Source organism: Grus americana, chromosome 19, assembly GCF_028858705.1.
Source record: "Grus americana isolate bGruAme1 chromosome 19, bGruAme1.mat, whole genome shotgun sequence".
NCBI lineage: Eukaryota > Metazoa > Chordata > Aves > Gruiformes > Gruidae > Grus > Grus americana.
The window spans coordinates 4,553,692-4,575,291 of record NC_072870.1 but is presented as its reverse complement, the minus strand read 5'-3'; the positions used below and the strand labels follow the sequence as shown (position 1 = coordinate 4,575,291).

The following is a 21,600-nucleotide window of genomic DNA, read 5'->3' as shown; positions in this document are numbered from 1 at the left end:
TACCAATGCCATTTCTGACACATTCTTCTGTAACCTGTTCTTAAAGATCTCTAACAATGGAGGCACCACACATCCTCCGGCAATCTATTCCAGTTCTTCACTATTTTTTTCCCCAGAAAGCTTTCCCCAGTCTCACTAAATCTTGCTGCAGTTGAAGCCCATGACTTTTTGGTCAATCTATCATGAGCAGGAGAAACAAAACTCCCTTCTTTAAAGCATCCATTTATGAATTAGAAGAACATGTCGTCTGCCCTTTTCTCTGACTAAACACCTACTTTTTTCAGCCTTCCACTAGTCATGGTTTCAAGTCCCCTGATCATTCTCACCACTCCTCTCTACATTTTGGTTTGCATCTCCCCGAGGTGCAGTCCCCTAAACAGACACTGCACTCCAGCTCACCCCCCAACAGTCTTACAGCTGCGTAACTTGACATATATTGCAGGCTATTTCTGTTTATACAGCCCAACAGTACATTACTTTTTTCTACAAGAGTATGTGATCAACCATGACACTTCTACATTTTTCTTTCCACATCACTCAAGCTTGGTTCACACTTGTTCTGCACGCTCTGTTTGCGCATCCAGCTACTCCTGGCTAGGCACCATTCCTTATGATATACACTTGCATGGTTTGATAGAGATCACATTTTGATGAGCATAGAGTACAAATCAGAAACAGCGGCAAAATATTTGACAATAACCAGATAATTAAATATGTTTGACAAATCAACTATTCAATCCTGATAATTAAAAGGTACACCCAAACTTCCACAGAGATAACCACATGTGATGCGAGAAAGGTCATCTACTGTCCTGAGACAGAAAAAGATCTGAGCATTGAACTTGGAGTCTTCTAGATTAGGACAATCTACCACACAGCTATAGCTTTAGCGTTACTGCTCCTAGAAAAGGCAAGCTGAGAGCAACAGCCATTTGCTCCTGAACCCTCATAGGTCTCGAAATAACAGAAAACCTTTTGACATAAGCCCAGGATAACATGAGCTGAATTTTTCTAGAAGGGAATCAAATATTAGTTATCACTGCACTGCCACGATACATTCTGTATGTCTCCAGAACAGCTCTGTTACCTTTGCAGAAAACGCTGCAAAGGGCACAGACTCTTAGAACACATCGCTCAGCGGGAGGTTATTGTTGCTGTCACTGCCATTCCATACCAAGTTCTCCTATCTAACCAGCACTCCCGCCCACTGCGGGAAATGTTAATCACAGCAGGTTGAATCATTTTGATGACTCCTTGACAAACCCTAATCTGGATTTTGTTTAGCAGGCAACATGCAGACATGATTTAGCTTGGCATTTTTAATATCTGTACATACACACACATTTGGATAACTAGCATAAGATACACTTTCAGAATCATTAAATGACTTCCTACCTCTTGTCCCAACAGAAAAGTCAAACCAAATTGTAGAGTACCATGGCCATACCAAACATCCTTTTTTTGCTTGCACTTAAACATCCATCTGCAACCCCTGGTAGCTGGCAGTTGTGTTTCAGTGTGGTTCTTTATCCTTACTTACCCTCTTATTTATCCATGATTAAATCCAGTACAGAACATGAAAATTGTCAGGGTACACATAAAGACAACCCACCATTTTGGCATGATTTAAATCAAAGGATTAGTACTGTGCTCATCACCAAACTATTTGAGTGCCTGTAGCGCATGAGACTATGTGTGTGTTTATCTTTGTTCAGCGAGAGGAGCATCTTTGACTATTGAGAACATAAAGCAGCATGGTTTCCTGATACGTGCACGTTCTGGCTCACTTAAATTTGATTGCAGGTCACTAATATCTTTCCATTTCATTAATTATATGAGGCTCATTTAAAAAAGAAAACAACTGTACCAGTCACTTTAGAAAGTGTTTATTCAAAAGCTTCATAGCACCATCTTGTTTTTTTAAAACATCCAAATAAAATGCAGCAATTAAAATGTTGGTTTTCTGTTGAGCATGACACTAACTCCACCTGTGAACACGTTTATGGTTGTTCTTGCTAATATAACTGAAAAATAGCACTCCTGTGCACACAGACATAGCACTGGGCCTTGATATGGGTTATCCAGTCCTAGCTCAATAATGGAAGAATACAAACAAGTGAGACTGGAAGCCTCAAGGAAACAGTTTCCCCCCCCATCAATTCTGCTGGAAAATTTTCTAAAGGTAATTTTAGCAGTTTCACTTCTTATGTCCCTTCCAAAATTTCAGCAAAACTAAAAATGTAAATATATAAAATATTTTGGGTATTTTTTTATGGTACAAGTCAGACCATGGATGGTTAATTTATAAGTATCTCAATGTATTTGTTATAACAATCACCTAGCTGTTAATTCTAAAGGGCCTTTTATGGCCAATTTTTTCTAGGGAAAACACTGGTCAAAATAATTCTATGGAGTTACTATGCTGATATTTATTAAAAATTTAAGGTAAAATCAAACTGCGATTGACAGCGCTTGTAATACATTTTCATTATGAGTTTTTTCCTTTTTGCTTTTTAGTTTTGCGGAGTAGCTTGTCTGAGAGCTTTATTCAGCCAAGTCAGTAAAGCGCTATTTCCCAAAGATCCTTAACTTACATTTCAAGAATATGGACCATGCTGAGTGCTCGGTCACATTATCATTTGGCTATGGCTTCCAACCACTGGAATTCTCTATTGCATCTAATTCTGGTTGACCATTAAGAGGCAAATATTCTGTAGTTCACTTGGCTAAAGCCCCCATAGGGTCCCAAGCTGGCAAAACAATTGGTTCCTGCTGCATCACTGCCATGATGTCATCTGGTACATGCTTCTTATCCACCACAACTTCATACACATACTCAGAAAACCAGTCATCGGTCATGATCAGGTAACCTGGAGACAAAAACAGTTCATTACAACAGAGAATTAAGTGAAGCAGTCACACATACGGGTTTCACCTATGAATGACGCATTACAAACAGGACATAGTCATACTTTGTATCTCACAAGAAAAAAAATAATCAAAGAAATCAACATATAGGCTAACCCAATGTACCTCATGTGCACTGAAAGGCCAAGCAAGAAGCCTGCTAGGAAAAACAAAACCAAGAGTATTCATCATTTATGCCTCTTAAAATAGGCATTGAGAATACTGAAGTGAATTACAATGTCTTAATTTCACGTTCTGCCTTAGCTATAAAGGTTTTTTATCTGAGTCTCTGGCTTTGGAAGTTAAGGATTTTGTTAAGGTACATTTTCTAGGTGAATACCCAAACCATCTTTGGCTTAGGAAAGCTTTGCTGGTTTAGTTCTTGCAGAAAGAGAAGGAGGCCATCTGCTTTCCTCTAATGTAAAGCCATCCAAATCACACTTTGGCTGAACTAAATCTTAATTTTCTCCCTTAATATAATTCTTACTGAGAATTTCAGTGAACAGCATTTGAATTGGGAGAAGAGAGTCATATTTAGAGTGTCACAGGTTTTAGCAGAAAGCTCCATTGAAAACAAACTATTCAAGGTAAACTGAAAAATAACAGTGGCTGGGAGAAAGAAAGCATTTAGAAGACAGATGAGAAGGCTTTATGTAATAAAGTTCCTCATGTCCTTATACAGTATCATCACACAATCAAATGAAACAAGAAAATGTCCAAAGAATATGGACAATAAATGCCTCTATCTACACCATCTTGTTTCTAAAGCAAGAGATCAGATAATTCCCATAAATTAAAAACCCTATCAATTGTAATCCGAGCTAGAAGCCATTTTGGAAACACTGCCAAAAGGGAGCTGCCTTGATTATTCTCTCTTCAGGATATGAGTTCTTGGGACACACAAAAACCTCTCACTCCCAAGAGCCAACAAGTAATTGCACCCTGAGAGGATAATGAACTCTGCTTCTGACATCCTGTATCTCAAAGCTTGACAGTGCTGATTAGGATCGCAGTGTCTGAACAAGAAGGAAACGTCAAGCAGAACTTCAGAACATGCAAATAAGTAAGGTCGCTCTTTGAGAAGGCCTGTGCCTGGTGTCACAATGAAAGCCATTATCAATTTCTTCATTAAAAGGAGACACATACTTCATACGCAGCAATACATCTACCTCAGCGCCTGCCTAAGGCAACCCTGAGCTCTGCACTCCATCCAGGTAACAGGCAGAAGTTAAAACAGAAACAGAAAAGTTTATTGCGTTTCTGGGCAGAGTACACAATGGAGTTTTACCTTGGGCAATTAATCTATTGCTTCTACTCAAACCATTTGTATGTTAAGGCCAGAATACAGAAAAGAACTTGGAACAGCATCATCTTGTTAGAACAGAACACAGCACCTGATGACAAAAGCATACTCCTCTGTCTATGAGGCTGGTCTGCATTTCTCTAACTTACCTAAAGGAAAACCTGAACACGCAGCATTTTAAAACTGACAAGCTGCTGGCCAGGGAGAGGTCAGTCAAGGATAACTGGTCTGCAAGTTACTGGGTAACCCAGGATTTGGACACCTGAAAATAAAGCCCTTGCAAAGCTCCCAAAGGGCCTCATACAAGCTACTTCATGCTTGTGCTGTAACTCCTCCACAGGGAGAACAAATTAACAGAGCCTGTCTGTTGTAGTGTACCTATGGGATGATACATATACACACACATATGAATACAGACACTAAGTGTCTACAGTTCAATCCTTAAAATGTCTTCATGCAGAGCAGTAGGTATGCAACAGTCAGTACAAGAGATTAAAAGGCAAAAGGGAGCTGACTTCTAGCTGGAGATGTACAACAAGAAAGTTCTTTTCATGCCAAAACAAACAGATGGCCCCCTATCAAATGGATGCGATAATGTGATTTAGCATTCCCTTCTTGCTTGCCTTTAAAAAAGATATCCGATGGGATATGCCGGGTTCAAAGTTAGGTAATAATGTACTATGTCGCCAGAACAAAAGAGTAAGCATAATAATTAAACTTGCCTGTATGGCTGACACAGTGCCAGTAAAACACAGAAAGGAAATATTTGACTGGGAAGTGACTTTTTTTACCTCAAAAAACAAGCAATGTTTGTCAGCAGCTGTGTTCATTCCTTGAGGAAAAACAGACAGGATTCCAAGAAACACTTTTACAACAGATACAAATGTAATTACTAAATGTTTAGGAGAGGCAATGCTAAGCTATTCCTAGGGCTTCCCTTTCTCTGGGACAAGCGCTACCACAAGAATTCAGTTCTGCCCAATCTGTGGTGCATGAGTGTACAAGTAACTTCATCCCAGGATACCCGTATCCGGAGTCACAGTCCTTCTAACCCTGCACCACACAGGTCTGGGGAAAGAGGTGTTACCACCACCTCAGACTGTACTCAGAGCAAAGCAAGAGGGACCCCGTGTGAAAACACACTTCCATTTCCTACCAACAATAAGTCGTTTGTTTGTTTGTTTTTTAATGACTCAAAGTCTAGTCTCTGGAGTTTTGTTGTGGGCCATACCCTTTATCATCCTGTCCAAGAAATCATGGAGTTGGGGCTTGCTTGTATCCCCCACACCCAACTGGGATGTGCCAAATTTAACATCATTCTTGGCTCCCTCTTCACTGATGTGGATTCTGGTTCTCTGCACTGGACTGATCCAAGCACAGCTTCTCAATTCCTTAACACGGCAGATAAAAAAATCACTGCCAGATTCAGTGGCATAGCACGAGAGTTAGAACAGACTACAAATCCACACCCTCCTGCACCAGCTAGTACTGCATGTTGAAGAATGAAAAAGCAGGGCAGGAGAGAGGGAGGAAACCCTGTCAAGTTACCTCTTCTGGTGTTTGCGAATGAGCTCTGAAGGATATGTCCAACTGCCTTTAGCTCAGCAGAGTAGGCTGTTCGGTCATATCTAAGAATCAGTCAGGGATTCCCCCCCCCCCCCCCCCCCCCCCCCCCCGAAAAAAAAGCAGTCTGAAATAAAAGTCAAGCTTTGTACTTCTGATGGGATTTTCTCTCAAGGCCCTTTTCCAGGCAACTCCCTAACCAAAGCAAAATACAGACAGTGAGCAAGACTTTCCAGAGACCGTGGTCTCTACCAGTACAAAACAGATAGATGACAGTGACTCACCCAGAGAAGTTCACACAGATGTCATACATGCATACAAGGTACAGGCAAGGTCTACTCAAGTCACTCTGGGTCCTATTTATTTCAAAGGAAAAACTAATTCCTCTTGAACAGCTCTAGAAGAACTTATTATTGAAAAGTGAACCCACATTTGGAACAGAAATAATATTTAAGGAGAATAAACTGTCACTGCAAACCAAGTAGCAAGTTAAGCTTACAAAGCTGGCAAACAAATTCAAGTAATACTCAAAGAGAACTAGCTAACTGGGTTAATTTAGTGTTATTCCTAACTTAAGCCTGAGGCACTACACTCTCTCATTTCTGGTTGCTGTAGTTTATTTTTTGCTTTTTGGATTGCATGCTCATAGCGAAGAAAGCCAAAAAAGCCCACAGCTCTCCACACGCATCGATCACAGCCTTCACGGCTCCGTCAGAGCGTTCACTGATGCCCCAGCCCAGTAACACTAGCACAGAACCACCGTTGTTCAGTCACAGCTCAACAGGTACAACCTTCACGAGCAGCGCCAGGCTTCAGCCTACTGCACCATGGTTTGGGAGTAATAGCCAATATCCTGAAATTGAGCCTAGTCTTTCTCTAGTTCTAACAACTCTGAACCTTGGGCAAGGAGCATATATGGTTCACACTAGCAAAGTTGCTGACAGACACCTACTAACTTCAGGATGTTTGGAGTACTAACCAAAGTCCATGCTGAACAGTTGTTAAACAAGCTGAGTAAGGCACTTCCTTCCTAGAAACATTCCTCTACCAGTAGTAGCATCTAGCATCAAACACCAGTATCTGGAGTGTCTCAAAACAAAGTGTTCTGAAAGAGCACAACCCACCCAGCACTTTTATATTTTATAGGCTCTATTACACATAAAGGTGCTTAACAAAGTAGTTACTAGTTTATACTTGGAGACAAGGAAAGTTTTGATGTTACTCTTTAGTATTGATTTGGCTTCTTAATCCAAGGTTCCAAAGTACATTTTACTGCTGTCACACTGATGAGCTTTGAGGGCTGAACACCAACATAGTTTTATTGCTTTGTCAAGACTAAAGATTTTTTTTTATGGGAATACTTTGCTGTGAATGTACACAGCTAACTCAGAACAGACACTACTGTAAAACCAAGGGGCCAGAACATAAATCAAGACACTGTTCCAAAAACAGTCTATGTTTTACTTAGCTGTTCATGTAGAAGATATCAAAAGCTTATTCATAAAGACCACATCCTAAAAACAGAGTTTTCTGAAAATAGTCTATTCCCAAAAGAAATTTCAGCCATACCAAATCTTGTGAGCACAACATTTGGGATTAATCTGCAACAGAAAAACGTGGTCGGCAGTGACTATTGTGCTATGCCCTGGGACACGCTGAAGTCTGGCTTGGCACGCTTATCAGTGAGCTTATCGTGCCACAGCTGAGTCCACATCCGGCCTGTCTCAGATGGGCCATGACAGAAGTCATGGAGTTTTACTCCACTCAGGAAAAGCTGACTGACTGCAGGCCTCAGCAGAGCAAGTAGAAATGCTCTCACACTGTCAGCCCCGCTCGCCCAGGGCCAGGGAGGTCAGGGCTGACCCTCCAGACCAGGCAAACACCCTCTGGTCATTCCCAGGCTGCGCAGGGAAGCGACTAGAGGCAATTTCCAAAACCACCGCTCAGCGTGACTCACCATTCTGTCCACATGGCCTGCCCATGTGCCATGCCAGGCTGGCTCATCCACCTCGCTACAGCTCCACAGCACTTACAAATCCTTTGTAAAGGAACAATAGTGCAGGTTGGGACAGTCATCAACAGGAAAGCAAGTTCATGCAGAAAACCTGGCATGTGCTGAACTATATAACTAGATTGTAATTGCTAGTGCTTGTCATACCAAAAGAAAACTGCAAGGATGCTGCAGATCATGTTTTCAGCACAGCTTTAGAAAGGCAACCAGAATTATGGTTTTTTAATTTTTTTTAAACAGGCATTGGAGCTAGAACAGTTTACATTGCAGCTGTTCACAGCCCAAGCTGGAATCAGCCATACTCTTGTTTCCTCATCTACAGAATCAGTAAGTTTGCAGTGACTGATAAACAGTGCTTTAAGAGAAAATATAAACCACTTAGGTTTCACACGACTCAGGAAGATTATTTAAGTAATATCAGCCACAGCCAGCATGAGGCCCCAATGACAGACAGCTGTAGTGTACAGATTTAAGGTTAGCTCCATTACCAAACGGTTCAGTAGATTTAGAAGTACTGCAGTGAAGTCTTTATTTCTCCTTTCATACTAGAAGGGGAAAGCATTTCTATACAGTGCAGTTCTTGGAAGCGATCCTACCTTATTGATACTACAAAGCACTTATCTATTGTCCCTTTAATAAAAGATTTGTTTACATGCCCACTGGAATTCTTGGTATTTCAGAGAAGTACTACCATATTTTCAGACTACTACTACCAGATTTTTCAGACTTGTCTTCCGTAGCAAAGGATTATGAGCAACAAAACAAAGGTTTCCCTCTCCCCCTCACACACTTGTCAGTCTCCTACAGCTGCTGCTTTTTTTTTTTGACAGGCATAATAGCTAGCAATTTATTTGTGATCAAGAGCAAACTGGCATACAATGCTTAGGAAAATAAGCAGCTACACAGCAATAAACTAATCAACCTTTAAAAAGTTATTTATCAAAGTTTAAATACTTCATTATATGAATTTTATCTGAAGCCTGCCAAAGTCTTCCCATACACGAACTAAACAGTTTGGTGACTGGATTGTCAAAAGCTGTAGTGCAAGGCCAAGATGTGCCCTGTATCATTGAGCTGCACCCAGCACTCCAGCTCCAGCCTCCACGGGGCTTCTGTCAGCTTTGTCCTCCTGCCTTTGGGACAAAGATACCCTGCCTGTCAAGAAGCATCAGCATTCATCACTTATGGCCATCTCCCAAAAGTGCAATTGCCTCTACAGTTGAACTTGCAACCACAGCATCAAGTTTATCCAGCAACACTTCCTGCTTCTCCATTCAATGTTTACATTCGATTTACTTTGATGTAAATCACATTTAAGTGAAGAATGTTTGTCCTCCAGGAATACAGTGCCATAATTCAGTGATCCACGTGCCGTTTGCAGGCTTGTTTCACACATGTCCTGGTGAAGGATGCACAGCACATCCCCTTTCCCCCCTCCTTATTTCCAAACACTAAGTTCAGCTTTCTGTTCCCATGTCTATAAATGACTTTACCTTTATTACCACGGTCTTCACCCCAGGAGTTTTCCACTCTCCATTTTTCAAATGCCTCTTCTTGCCCCTCCTGTGAGAAAACAAGTCAATGACTATTCAGTACTGAAGGGCCACGTGAGTTTATAGCTACCAACCCTTCCAAGTCTAAATCCAGCACCAGCAAACCACAGAGCTCTGCTCCCAAAAGTCTACAGGCATTGGCGAGTTTCAGACAATGGTTTCATGCTAATGGTTGACAAAAGGTAATTTTCTAAAATACTTGTCTATCCGCTTACATAAAATATGAGGAAACATGGTCAAGAAGAGAGCCTGCAATAAACATTTATTTTAACCAGAAAATGTAAGTTGAACTAAATTCAAGTTTGGACTTAACTGACTGACAGAATTTAAGCAGCCTTCCCTATCACCTGTCAGGACATGGCCCTTCTGAAGTGCAGAACACATGACTTGCTTGAACTAGAATCAGAGGAAAGGAACAAAGGCAATGAAGCAACCATTATGGTTTAGAACAGTATTAGTAAAAGTGTTTGCACTTGCTCTAAGAATTAGCTAAAGGATACAGGTCCAAGTCCGGTGCTTTGAAAGAGATACAAAGGTTCTAACGAGCATGAAGTGCATTTGACTTCATGTCCATAACTGTGCAGTATTCTGGCCTGCATTGTGTATATCTGAAATCTGGTTCAAATCTACCAAGTAGATAAAAACACCGAGAACAGCTTCCCAGGCTTCCTGGGCCACAAAGAACTGTTGCTTCCTTCAAGCAGCTTCTCATGAGGCAACAGCAGGTCCCTCAAGCAACCAAAGAACAGTTATTCTTTCACTACTAAAAGTTTTTTTATACAAAAAACTAGCCTGGAAAACACCCCACAAATTAATTTTAAATATTCAAAGGAATATTGTTGTATTGCTTTATTCTCACTTTAAAAAATACAGGACTGTCCTTAAAACAAGACACTGAAGAGCTGCCAGACTGAGGATAAGGCAACTCTTGATGCTATTGCACAGAAACTAGGATAAACATGTTTATGTACATTAAGTTTTTAACCAAAAGGTGCATTTAATCCACATCAATTTTTTGTTGTAAAATCATAATAGGATTTTTTAAATCTTCAAAGCGTTTTTATGAAGTAGGTAAATCCAAAGTATTACATTTTACAACTCAGTTTATCAAAGCTCCTTTAGATTAAATTAAGGTTTAATATAAGACAACATGTTCAAACAAAAAGTACAAACAACTTACTCTGTTTTGAATGTGGAAAAGCCTCTAAATGCTGAACTTGTTCTAGGATAAATTCTTTTAACTATCTTTTGATTTTAGAGATACCATCCATCATATACTGATCTTATATATATCCTTTTCTTAAAGCAATCGGGTCACATTTGATCACACTGTATGCAACTATACATTTAAGCATCCAAAAGTATGAATTTAAAAATACAGACCATAGGCTATAGCTGCCAACAAAGTGCAGCCAGTAACTGGGTAAAGTACAAACATGCACACTTCAGTTGTGAATAGATAAATTGGTTTTGAACACTAGAAAAGGATCATTTTTAGTATCTAACTGAAAAACAATGAAAAATTTTTTAAAGATGTGTTCATGCAGTCCAATCCACAAAATAGAAGTGTGTTCTGCATTCTGAACTCTTAACAACAGGAAAAGTTATATTGAGTTGTAACTAACTCAAAAATTCTTATGACTCAGCAGTCCCATCTCAAGTCCTCAAACTCCAGAGCTCAAGTCCAGAGCTCAACCAAGCTTTTTCAGTTTTATGCAAGCTGTTATTTCTCAAGCCAAGGTTATGCTGGACAGGAAGAGATCACTTCAAAGAAACTTTAATAATGACAGCTTCTGGAAATAAATGGAAAACATCAACATCGCAGATAACCCTGAGTTGTAAATTTTCACATGGTTCTTTTTACTTCAAGCGTGCTTTGTTATACTGCCAGGAGCAGCTTTAGCTGTGGATTTGTCTCAGCCTACTGTCTGCCACAGAGCTATTTTGGATACCATTTTCCTGCCCTAATTATGAGTGGGTCAGAGAGGTCACATGCCAGTGAGTTGCAGGAGGTTATGACTGTTGCAAAGTGCCTCCTACTGGCATTTTAACAGAAGGAGCTTCATGCTGTAAAACGCGGGTTGGACTAACCATGCAATGGGATAGGGTAGGAAATACTTGCTGGCATACTAGATTTCTTGCCAAGCAAGATACATCAGAATCTGCATTTAAAAGTCAGTTAACATAGGTTGCTTAAAAATAGAAGCCGACTTTCTTTTCCCTTTCTCCAATAAAATTGTGGGCAGAAGGAAAGAAGCCCTGACATGTCTAAAATTCTTCCCTCCTTGTTAAATATTTATAGTTCTGAACACTCAGACACAAACGCCACAGGGAGAATAGACAACCCAGGCCTTGCGCACCAGGGTGTTGTGGCACACATGCAGAACCCCAGCGGGACAGCTTACACACTGTCAGGGAGCCCAGAACACAAACAAGCTGCCGGAATAGTCAAATACATGTGTGCGAGCATCAGAGCTTCTGGAGGGAGACTCTACCTTCTCAGTGACAGCCGTCAGGACCATGGCATGGGTCATCATTGATTCTCCAAAGATTAATCGTTCTGCTTTGTTCATGTTCTTGATGGAGACACCAAACACCAGCTCATGATTAAATCTATTAGAAAGCCACATAAGTGATATTAAAAAGGACATAGAGAAGATTCTCACTAGCAAACCAGAGAACCAGTAGACTGCCCTGTCCCATGAGCTGCTGCACAGGCACGGAAGTTCAACTGTTTTCAGTGTCAGAATAAATGCAAAACCTGATCCCTTTAGGAGTTGCTTTCACCAGATACTAGACAATCCAAATGAGTAAGAATATTTAGCAATCCCTTGTAGCGCATCTTTGAAGGATTAAGATTTTAGCTAACAAGTGAAAAAATTTCTTTTGCTTCTGAATTACTTAAATATACTCTTTTTGGGTATATAATCCAAAGTATGTACAAATTAGTTTCTTAAGCAGCCAAAGCAACTGTTTATGAACTAGCCAAGTATCCCAAATGATATTCAGTTTTCATTTCCTACTTACATATTCATGTCATTGATTCCCAGCTTGCCATAGAAGTGCTTTGCAACATCGCAGCCAAACCACACAGCCTACAAACAGAAGGAAGAGTCATGTCTAGGCCACATCCCAGGGAATTTTACATGGCAAGAGCTGCCCCGTACCATTCATGAAGAGAAACCAAACAAACCTCGCCATCCTTAATAGACGCTGCAGCTAATTTTTTCAAGACATCAACAGGCTGGTTGTTATAGAGTGTTTTCCTCCCTCCTACCATGTTGCCCAGGTACTCCACTGTATACAGCCTGTTGTATGGGTTTTGAGGTCGAGGATCGTTCACTAGACAAATCTGCCAAAAGCCAAGATGTCATAAATTAAGGTGCAACTTAACTGAAATCTTTGAGAAGTGAACCTAGATCAATTTCAGAGAATTGCTTTTATTCCAGCTAGTTGTCTGTCTCATTAGCAGACACATCGCTTGGCTGAAATACCATGTTTAAGATTTTGATTTATAAGTTCACCTTGTAACTGTGGCATAGCAGCTTTGCATGTTATTCCTGTTCTCTAATGGCTGTCTTATGACATTTTATGACAGATCATTATATATTTTATCATTACAAAATCATCATGGCAGTGCAATGCGAGATCACGGCTAATGGAAAGGTAGAGCACAAACAGGAGAATAAACATAGGGCCACCTGACTTGTGGGAGCAGTACCCATCCCATACGGTGCAGTCACAAGGGTGAACACTTGCAACAGTGGAAAACAAGTGGCTTAGCAGCAAAAAAGGTCTTGGGAAGCTACTGCCTTTCAGCACCCCCAACCTTGTCCTCCATGTTGAAGTAAGGCTTCACATGCTCGTTGTAGAACTGGACCGGTGTCACAGGACCATATTTGTGGTAGTTCTTCTCCTTATCCCGGAACTCCCAGCAGAAGGTCTCCGGAGGGCTGCCCAGGCAAGTACTCACTATTCTGAATACCTGCCCAGAGAAGGAAACAGCTGTGAACTTGCTGAAACATGCAGGTCTGCCGCTCCTACCACAGCAATGCTATTGATGAATGGATTTCTCCATGTGAGAACCAACTGGAGAAGTGGGATCTTAACAGCCACCTCTCAAGAACATGAATAAGTGTACACATATGAATTATTCAGCTCTAGAAATCTAGGTGTTTCAACAGTTCAAAACCAATCTGAAAGGCCACAGGAAAGTCAACAGAACATCTCTCCATTTTCACACTCTACGTTCTCAGGTAAACCATCTGGCAAACCAGAAGCTTGAGGTTGAACATATAAATTCCAGGTTATCCTAGGAATGCAGCAGCCAAAAGCAAAAGCCAATACACTGCCCAGTCTCATCCCAACATGTCATAAGCAATTCTGAAGCTCCTTCAACAAGATATTTTCCCAGTGCAAGAGAAACTGATTCTAGAAAGGCTTAACATTCAGCATCACCTGTTCCACCAGGAGGTTTGCCCCATGCAGAGACAAACCAGATCTTCTAACATGCAAACAGCAAAGCACTTTAGCCCAGTGTTTCCCCTGTACTAATCCCCTTTTTCCCGTAACGTTCATTTGGATTTCAAAGATGGGCCTTTGCTTCTTTTCAAAAGCCTAGAATAATCTTGTCTGTTTTAGTACATTTAACAATGTCGCGGTTTAGGGTTGAGCTGACAGGTTATGTAATTTAATTCAAGATCCCTGCCCACTGGCTGCAACATCCTTTGCAGCTGGCAGCTTTCTATTGATTTTTAGCAGAAAAAGTTAACCAGATTTCAAGGCAGCCTCCCTATAAATCAGAATATGAAACTGCACTTAGAGTCACTGCACTTTCTCACGGGGCTTATCATAAAACGTGCTAACTCGTAGGCAGCGTAACCAGATGACTCTCTTTAAGGATCTTTAGCAGGACTTGCCACAGGTACTCTGGGGACAGAAAATTCAATCATATTTAAACAGCTTTGAATCTGTTTTACTTCAGCTGGCACTGATCTACTTCAGCCCTGTCCATGTCTTGAGCACGAGACAAGTCTTTTCCTTGGAAGGAACCAGCAGGATATTTAAAATAAGAGAAGGGGGAGTCAAATCTCAACTGCGCCGTCTGCACTAGGATCCAACGCCTGTGGTTTGTGCCAGCTTCCCCAGACTGGCAGTCCTCAAGCTTTCCTCACTGACTTTTCACAGGAGTAGACAGAATGCCTTTCCCAAAGCTGACTTGCTCTTTCTGGAGCCAGTTGAGCTGACGCGTACGTATCCCGAGGCTCCGTAAAGAACTGGCTCTGTGCTACGTGCACTTTGTGCTGATGGCAAGAGGAAGGCAATGTTCATGCTAAGTAACACTATTTCACTGTGCACAAGATACAAATAAAGGTATTCTTGCTCTAAGCGATTTAAGAAAACAAGTGAAGAGATTAATTACAGGTTGAAACAAGGGTGTGGGCTTAATTCTTTTACTGGAGGAACTCACACATTTATTTCTCAATAAGTATGTTAAAGAGCAAATGTAAATCCCTAAACTACTATAAATATTTAATTTTGCACAGACTGCACAAAAGGTATCATTTGCTGTGGGTACACCCACATTACCTCAGATAAACCCAAGTGGTGAGAGATGAGGCTATGAAAACAAAACAAGCAAGAAAAATGCCTAAAGGGAGAACAACGAGCAAGCGGGCTCCAGCCGGAGGAAGGAAAATGATGGAGACAGAAGTCTCAAGCTAACAGAGGCAGTGGAGCCTGGGAATGGCCTCCCTCAATTGTTTTCCCACCACACCCATCATCGGCCACCTCTTAGTATCTCACAAGCTTCCTCTATCAATAAATAAGGAGACATATTTAAACTCAAATGTGACTTGTATCACTCTAGCAAGAGCTAGAGCCAAGATAAGGCAAAGATATAGTGGCTTGTGCTAAAAATCCAAAGTGAGTAAGGAGGGGAAAAGGACAGTCCTGATAAGAAAGAGTCTACAAAGGAGAACAGTAAAGGACGAAAAATTCAGTCACATGCACTGCACTGATTTCAACTTCTGACCTGCTATGCACTGGTTTGATAAGAAAAATGTTTATGCAGTTCTGAATATTTAATCTTGTGTTCCAGCACAACTGCCCCATTTTAGCTAGAGCACTGCCTCCCAGCATGAGCGAACCAAGATTTGCTGTGCAAATAAAACTTCACAGAACAAAACCAAGTTCTGCTTTGCCACATACAAAAACAGATGCAATACCACTTATGTATATATAAACACATGAAATGAGAGTGGTCTCAAACTTTTAAAACTAAGTTTTTTTAAAGCATACAAGACAAGTGCAATTGCACATTTCAACTACAATGTTTACTATAGTTAAGGTTGCAAACCTCTATTACCACTGCAAGAGAAAATACTGTGTTAACTTCAGAGAATTAAGTACAACCTTATTACAGAACAGACAAGTTGCAATCAGTTAATGAGCCTTTAATGTTGGTTCCAGGATCCCTTGTCAGAGGGCAAGAGGCTCTGAACAAATTGACATTTTGCAGTGAACTGTACATAATTTCTCTAAAAACGAGCATCTCCAGGAAGCTTTTGATGTCTGCTGTAAAATCCTCCAAGGGCTTTTGCACACACACACACTGGATGTAAGTTATATTAATTCACTTTTGAAGTAAGTGCTCATTGGCAACATGCTGGGGTAGGCTCAAAGCACAGAATTACTGTTGATCTTGAGGCATACACTTCCTGAAAGTTTTAGTTTCAATAATTATCCTAAGGAACATGAATCAGTTCTTTAATCTAACCTTAATTTTAGATAAAAAGCTACAGGTTTTTACATGAAGTGCAAAGATGAATTTCCAAAAACCAAACCAACACATTAATCAATTCTCATGTATCAGTAGAACTGCCTGAAGCTTTACAGAAATAGCCCAACATAGGTTCTGCCTAATACTGATGTTTACTGCATTGCAGAAAAAGTAACACACACAACTCAAGAAATCAAATGTTTTAGTTATCTAAAAACAGACATTGAACCCATGGGGTCACTTTCCATTGTATATTTGAGAAACAAATGAAATATACTTTTTTTAAATGCATATACTTCAAACTAAAACAGCCTGAACTTTTAAAATTAGTTTTGGCTATTTAAGAATCAAGTATGAGGACTCCTGAATAAGAAAAGTGACATGTGTCACTGTCGTACTTGGTGTGAACAGATGGAGGGCCAGCCACTACACTCACACTGCATCCTATAGACTTGCCGATTTAAGTTAATTCACACAGCTAGAAACAGATCCTGTGATTCCTTCCTCTGCTGCCCCCCCCCCGCTATCAGACAACCACTGGATTCAGCCATGTGTTCAGCTCACGTCTTCTCCATAATGCAGAGAACTCCCTTTCCTTGTTCTGTTCTGCTCTCTTGTGGGGAATATCTGCAACAACACTTGTGCTGTGAGATCTCACACTCAAAGCCATCAGAATGCAGTTTTCTACCTGCCTCTTTCCTACTATTTATAAAGGCCTGACAGGCAACAATATTGATCTCTGAAGATACAAAATGCTGCTTTCCTACAGAAAGGGGCAGATGTCCATAAAATGTCATAGTTCTGGAACCTATACATTCAAGATATTTGTCTGGAAGTATGAGAAAAATTCAGAATGAGATAAGCAACAAGACACTTAAAAATTCACTTCAATACCTCCAAGCATGCTGCCATACAAAACACTCCTAGTTAGGCAAAAGGCACTTGTTTTGCCTGATCCCATACCTATAGAACAAGAGTAAGCAAGAAATCTCATCCATCCTAGCCTCACATTCCCCAAAGATTCACATCACCCAAGGATATTTACCTCTTCTATCATAGTGTCCATTGCAGCACAAAGTTCTCCTTTAATTGTTCCACTTTCCACCATATTTCTTAGCCGCAAACAGTATTCTCTCATCTGTTTAAAGAGTAAGTAATTTTATTACAAGAGTATGAAAGGTGCCACCTAATTAGTTTTCAGGATTTCCTATGTGGTTGTTTCAAGCACCCATTTTACTCTTCATGTTTTCAAAATGAAAATTCCTTTCAGAAGGCTTTGCATAATTGAGCTCTTGGTTGATGAAATGCTCCATTCGTTTTCCCACTGCATGCAGAACCGCAGTAAGAGGAGCACAAGCTTCCTGTCACCATCCATAAGGCCAGGAACAGTGAGTGGGGCTCCCACAAGACCAGCTGGTTTGCAGTGTTCAAGACTGGAATAACATTAACACCATTCATTATGCCTAAGCTCATTGCAGCACATATTTTACATTTTTAATGTGGATTTCAGCAGGCAATTTTCCCTGAGCATGTAGCATATGAACTGGGAAAAAAAGAAATAAAGCCCACTGTAAAAAATGCTTTAATTACCTTTTATCTAACTACCTACAGTAGCATCTTCCCAAATTAATTCATTTCTGTAGTTCAGGGAGCATGCTTACACCTTCCCTCAGGCAAAGCTGCACACTTCTATGCTGAATGCTGATTTTTAAGATTCAGTGTTTTGAAAAACACTTTTTTCATCTTTTGCATCAAATTTTGGCAGTAATCTCTAGAAGCCTTGGCATACTGGTAGATGAAATACTGAGGGGACCAAAAAAGTCACCTAGATGCCAAGTGTAATTTTGCAGAAGCAAGACTTAATCAGCCACACAAAGAATTAATTTTTTGGAAATGTGATGACTAGGAACAATTGCTACAAAAACCACGTCAGGTACTTTCAAGCTACTGAAGCCTGGCAATGGCCATCTTCCATAAACACACTTTCCTGCTCTGTTTCAAGACTTTGCCAAGATTTTAGGCTGCTTTTTGAATAAAAGCAAATTAAGTTGCTGAAATGCACTTAGTACTTTGGTCAATAAAGACAAATGAAAGTAGGAATGCTTTGAGCAAAGTCATTCCCATCCCCTCCCCTTAATTGTATCATTTCAATCAATTTTACCTTATGATTCAAGATCTCATTCATCCTCCTAGTAGCCTCTGTGGTGTGAGACTCCGGGAAGTATTTCTTGGGGACAACACCGTACTTTTCTAAAAGTAATAAAACTATGTGTTAGCAATTGTCTTTTCCACACAGCAGATGCTAGTTCTTCTGGTTGTATCTACAGAAAAGCTAAATATAGTTGGGTTTTGTGCAGTGCTTATAAGGGAAAGTGTCTTAAAGGTTACAAGTATTCAAGGTTTACAGTTTGATTTCTGACTCGATCTTGACCTCTGATCTGCATCGCACAGGGATCCCAAAAGGTGGAATCCCTGAACAGCTCAGTATCATTTAATTCAACACTTTCAGAAGTTCTACACTAATTAGTGCTTTTTAAGAGGCTCTTTTCACCAGAAAAAAACAAATTGATTACTTGAAAATTAAGCTCCTGAAACATCTTCTGAAAAAATGAACCTCTTCTGAATTATTCCATGTACTTCATGTAAGGTTAAGTGACTAACTTCCCAGTCTCCTTTCCTCCTCAACATTTATAAAACACCAGCAACAGCGCAATTGCTTCCTACGTTACTGTATCAACCAAAGATCACACCATGCAAGGCTCTGGATGTAATAGCAGCATCCAAAATCTCCTCTGCCCTAATTATTTATAACAATTGAATGGGGAAAAAAGTAACCTCCAGGCTTCAAAGAAACAAATTCCTTTTGTGATTCTAAACTCGTACTATTGGCTTGTTGATTTACAGAGGTGTCACATTATTTCACAACACAAATGAAAGCAAATGCTAGTGTAATTCAGACATGGAGAAGTATCTCCTTAATCAGTATAAGGAAGATCCCATTTAAGCCGGATCTTTGCAAGACCAGCATTGCCACATTCCACATCATTTCCCTCTTGCTGATCTTTATACCATCTTTCTTCAGGCTGCAACTCTAAGTGGTTTTGCTTCTGCCTTGTAGACACGCCCCAGTCTACAACGGGTTTTTTCCTTACCCTGTGCCCTAAAAATGGTACATATGGACATAAACAAACAATGTCAGGTTGATAACTGAAGTAAAAGGAGATTGAACCTTTTTACTAAGTGGAAAGTCTGGGATATCTAATTACTTCTATTGATTTTTTGAGCTTCTATCATCAGCAGCAATATGCAAGAGTGAAGATCCCAGAGAAGACTGAAGCCTAATATTTATTAGCTGGCATGAAAAAGGTCTTTGATTAAAAGAAGGTAGTGGCTAATGGCATCATGTTCCTCAGCAAACTCCCAGGTCTCAAACTCAATTTCTTCTACTATTTCATTCCTCATCTCTCAAACAAGTGTATCATTTCAGAAAGGGCTCCTGGTGACCAGTTCTCTTACCAATAATGTTAACCAACATATCCCACTGTCCACCATCATTTGTGGGGTTGGAGAGCAGGAACTGTATCAGTCTTCCTTCCACAGGCTCCTTTTTCTGAGCTGTTTCCACAAAAGCATTTAAAAAGTAATAACAACGTTCAACCTGGAACGGACAGACAGGAGAAATAGATATTTTAAGGGTGACATCGTGCATTAATTCCAGAGAACCGAATACTCAGGAATGAAGTCCTAACGAGATGAAGCTACCTTCTGCTCATCTACTGAAGTTCTTCTTTTCACTTAAGCATTCCAGGGCTTATCCTATAAACTTATTTCTGTCACAGACCAAATATTTAAGAGTGAGTTAGCACAGAGCTTGGGGGTAGGGGAACAGGAAATGTGAAACAGAAGTTACGCAACGAAGCCCGACCCAAACTAGCACTAGATTTTCTCAATTTCCCTAAGGAAAAAAAGCAGGCACACAGCTCACACATCAGCAGGTCACAAGCGTGACTGAAAGCTCAACAGAAAGTTACAGTCCTGTTCCCGTCAGCCTCCTATGAGTAACTCTTGAAATACGCACAAGACTTGGAAGACTGCTACTGTTCCAAAACATTAACATCTCAACAACTACCTTCAAGCTGAAAGCCCCACTTTGCTCAACCCGCATTTAAAATACATATTTAAAGAACTTTGGGAGTTTCTTCTCATAGATGTTTTTCACCTGGATTGTTAAGACAGTCCAACCTAAAAGAAATTCTGTCCCAATACTAACACCCGATTGCATAAGCCGTCCTAGCACAACCTGCAACCTGTGCTACTGTACCTTATCCCAGAAAAAGAGATACGACTGGCTGAATTCAAACTCTTCAATGTTGTATTTCTTCATGAAAGGAAGACGCATTGCATTGAGACAGGAAAAGATCCAACATCTCCCTGAGAGATCAAAGGGACAAGAATTAAATTGGAATGCTTAAGAGCTGCGTAAGCTGGGTTTTTTTTTTAAACATAAGTTTCATGGCACGATTCCGCCTCAAGCCTTTGGCCACTGTTCTTGCTGGGATTGTAAAATACCAAAGAGCTCATAAGAAATTCAGAAATCTTTTACTGCAAACACAGGTGTCTCAACTGATTTTATCTTATACTATACAGAAGGGAAAATAGGCAAATGCTGCAAGTCCACAGACTGTTATTAACTCAAGAGGATGCTGCAGGGATCCAATTCTGCTCAGGGCCCGACAAAATGACTTCAGAGGCAGCCATGCCTCCCAGGAGCGCCGTCAGCGTTACGTCCACTCCTTCCCCAAATGCCAGAGCCGCGGAGGGAGCGCACCCCTCCTTACCGGGAGGGCCGACCCCCCACCCCCTCTCCCCGGAGCCCCTTACCGGAGTTCTTCTGGTTGGTGACGGGTTTGCCCTCGGCGGGCACGGCGTGCTGGAAGACCTGCACCGTGTCCTGCACCACCTGCCGCTGCAAGCACACCTCCAGCGGGTCGTTGCAGGTCGCCACGTTCTGGGCCAGCAGGAACTGGGGCTCGGCCCGCAGCCGCCGGGTGAAGGCAGCGGCCTTCTCCGTGCTCAGCCCTGGGGGGCAAAGGGCAGCCGTCACCGCCGGCCCCCCCACCCGGTAACCCTCCCCCGAGCGCCGTTACCCCCCCCCCCTCCCCGACCCCTTGCTGAGGTAACGGTGTGCCTCCCGCCCCCCCTCCCAAGGCCTTTCCCCTCCGGCCCCGGTAATTCCACCCCCCGGGGCTCGTTGCCGCGGCAACCGCCCCACTTCACGGACACGACCCCCCACCCCCGCCGGTCCGTTGCCCCGGTAACGGCCGGGCCAGGCCCCGCCCCTCACCGCGGGCATTCATGGCACAGGCAGCGCGAGCTCCCGGAACGGAAAGCGCTGCTCAACGGCCGGGCCCACCGCAGGTCGCGTGCCGAGGCGGAAGCGGCTCTTATAGCCCCGGCACCGGAAGCAGGAAGAGCGGCCCCA

At 41.5% G+C, this 21,600-nt stretch overlaps 1 protein-coding gene across 1 annotated transcript; it reads right to left on the bottom strand.

Annotated features, from left to right (window-relative positions):
* Positions 1 to 1,870: 1,870 nt before the first annotated feature.
* On the bottom strand, positions 1,871 to 21,600 carry BLMH (bleomycin hydrolase). Its single transcript, XM_054847648.1, has 12 exons — positions 21,463 to 21,600; positions 21,000 to 21,197; positions 20,440 to 20,549; positions 19,635 to 19,776; positions 18,280 to 18,368; positions 17,164 to 17,256; positions 13,167 to 13,322; positions 12,531 to 12,689; positions 12,365 to 12,432; positions 11,833 to 11,950; positions 9,278 to 9,347; positions 1,871 to 2,870 (listed from the first exon to the last, which is right to left on the bottom strand). The coding sequence occupies exons 1-12, from the start codon at positions 21,473 to 21,475 to the stop codon at positions 2,719 to 2,721; spliced, it is 1,368 nt and encodes a 455-aa protein (XP_054703623.1). The 5' UTR covers positions 21,476 to 21,600; the 3' UTR covers positions 1,871 to 2,718.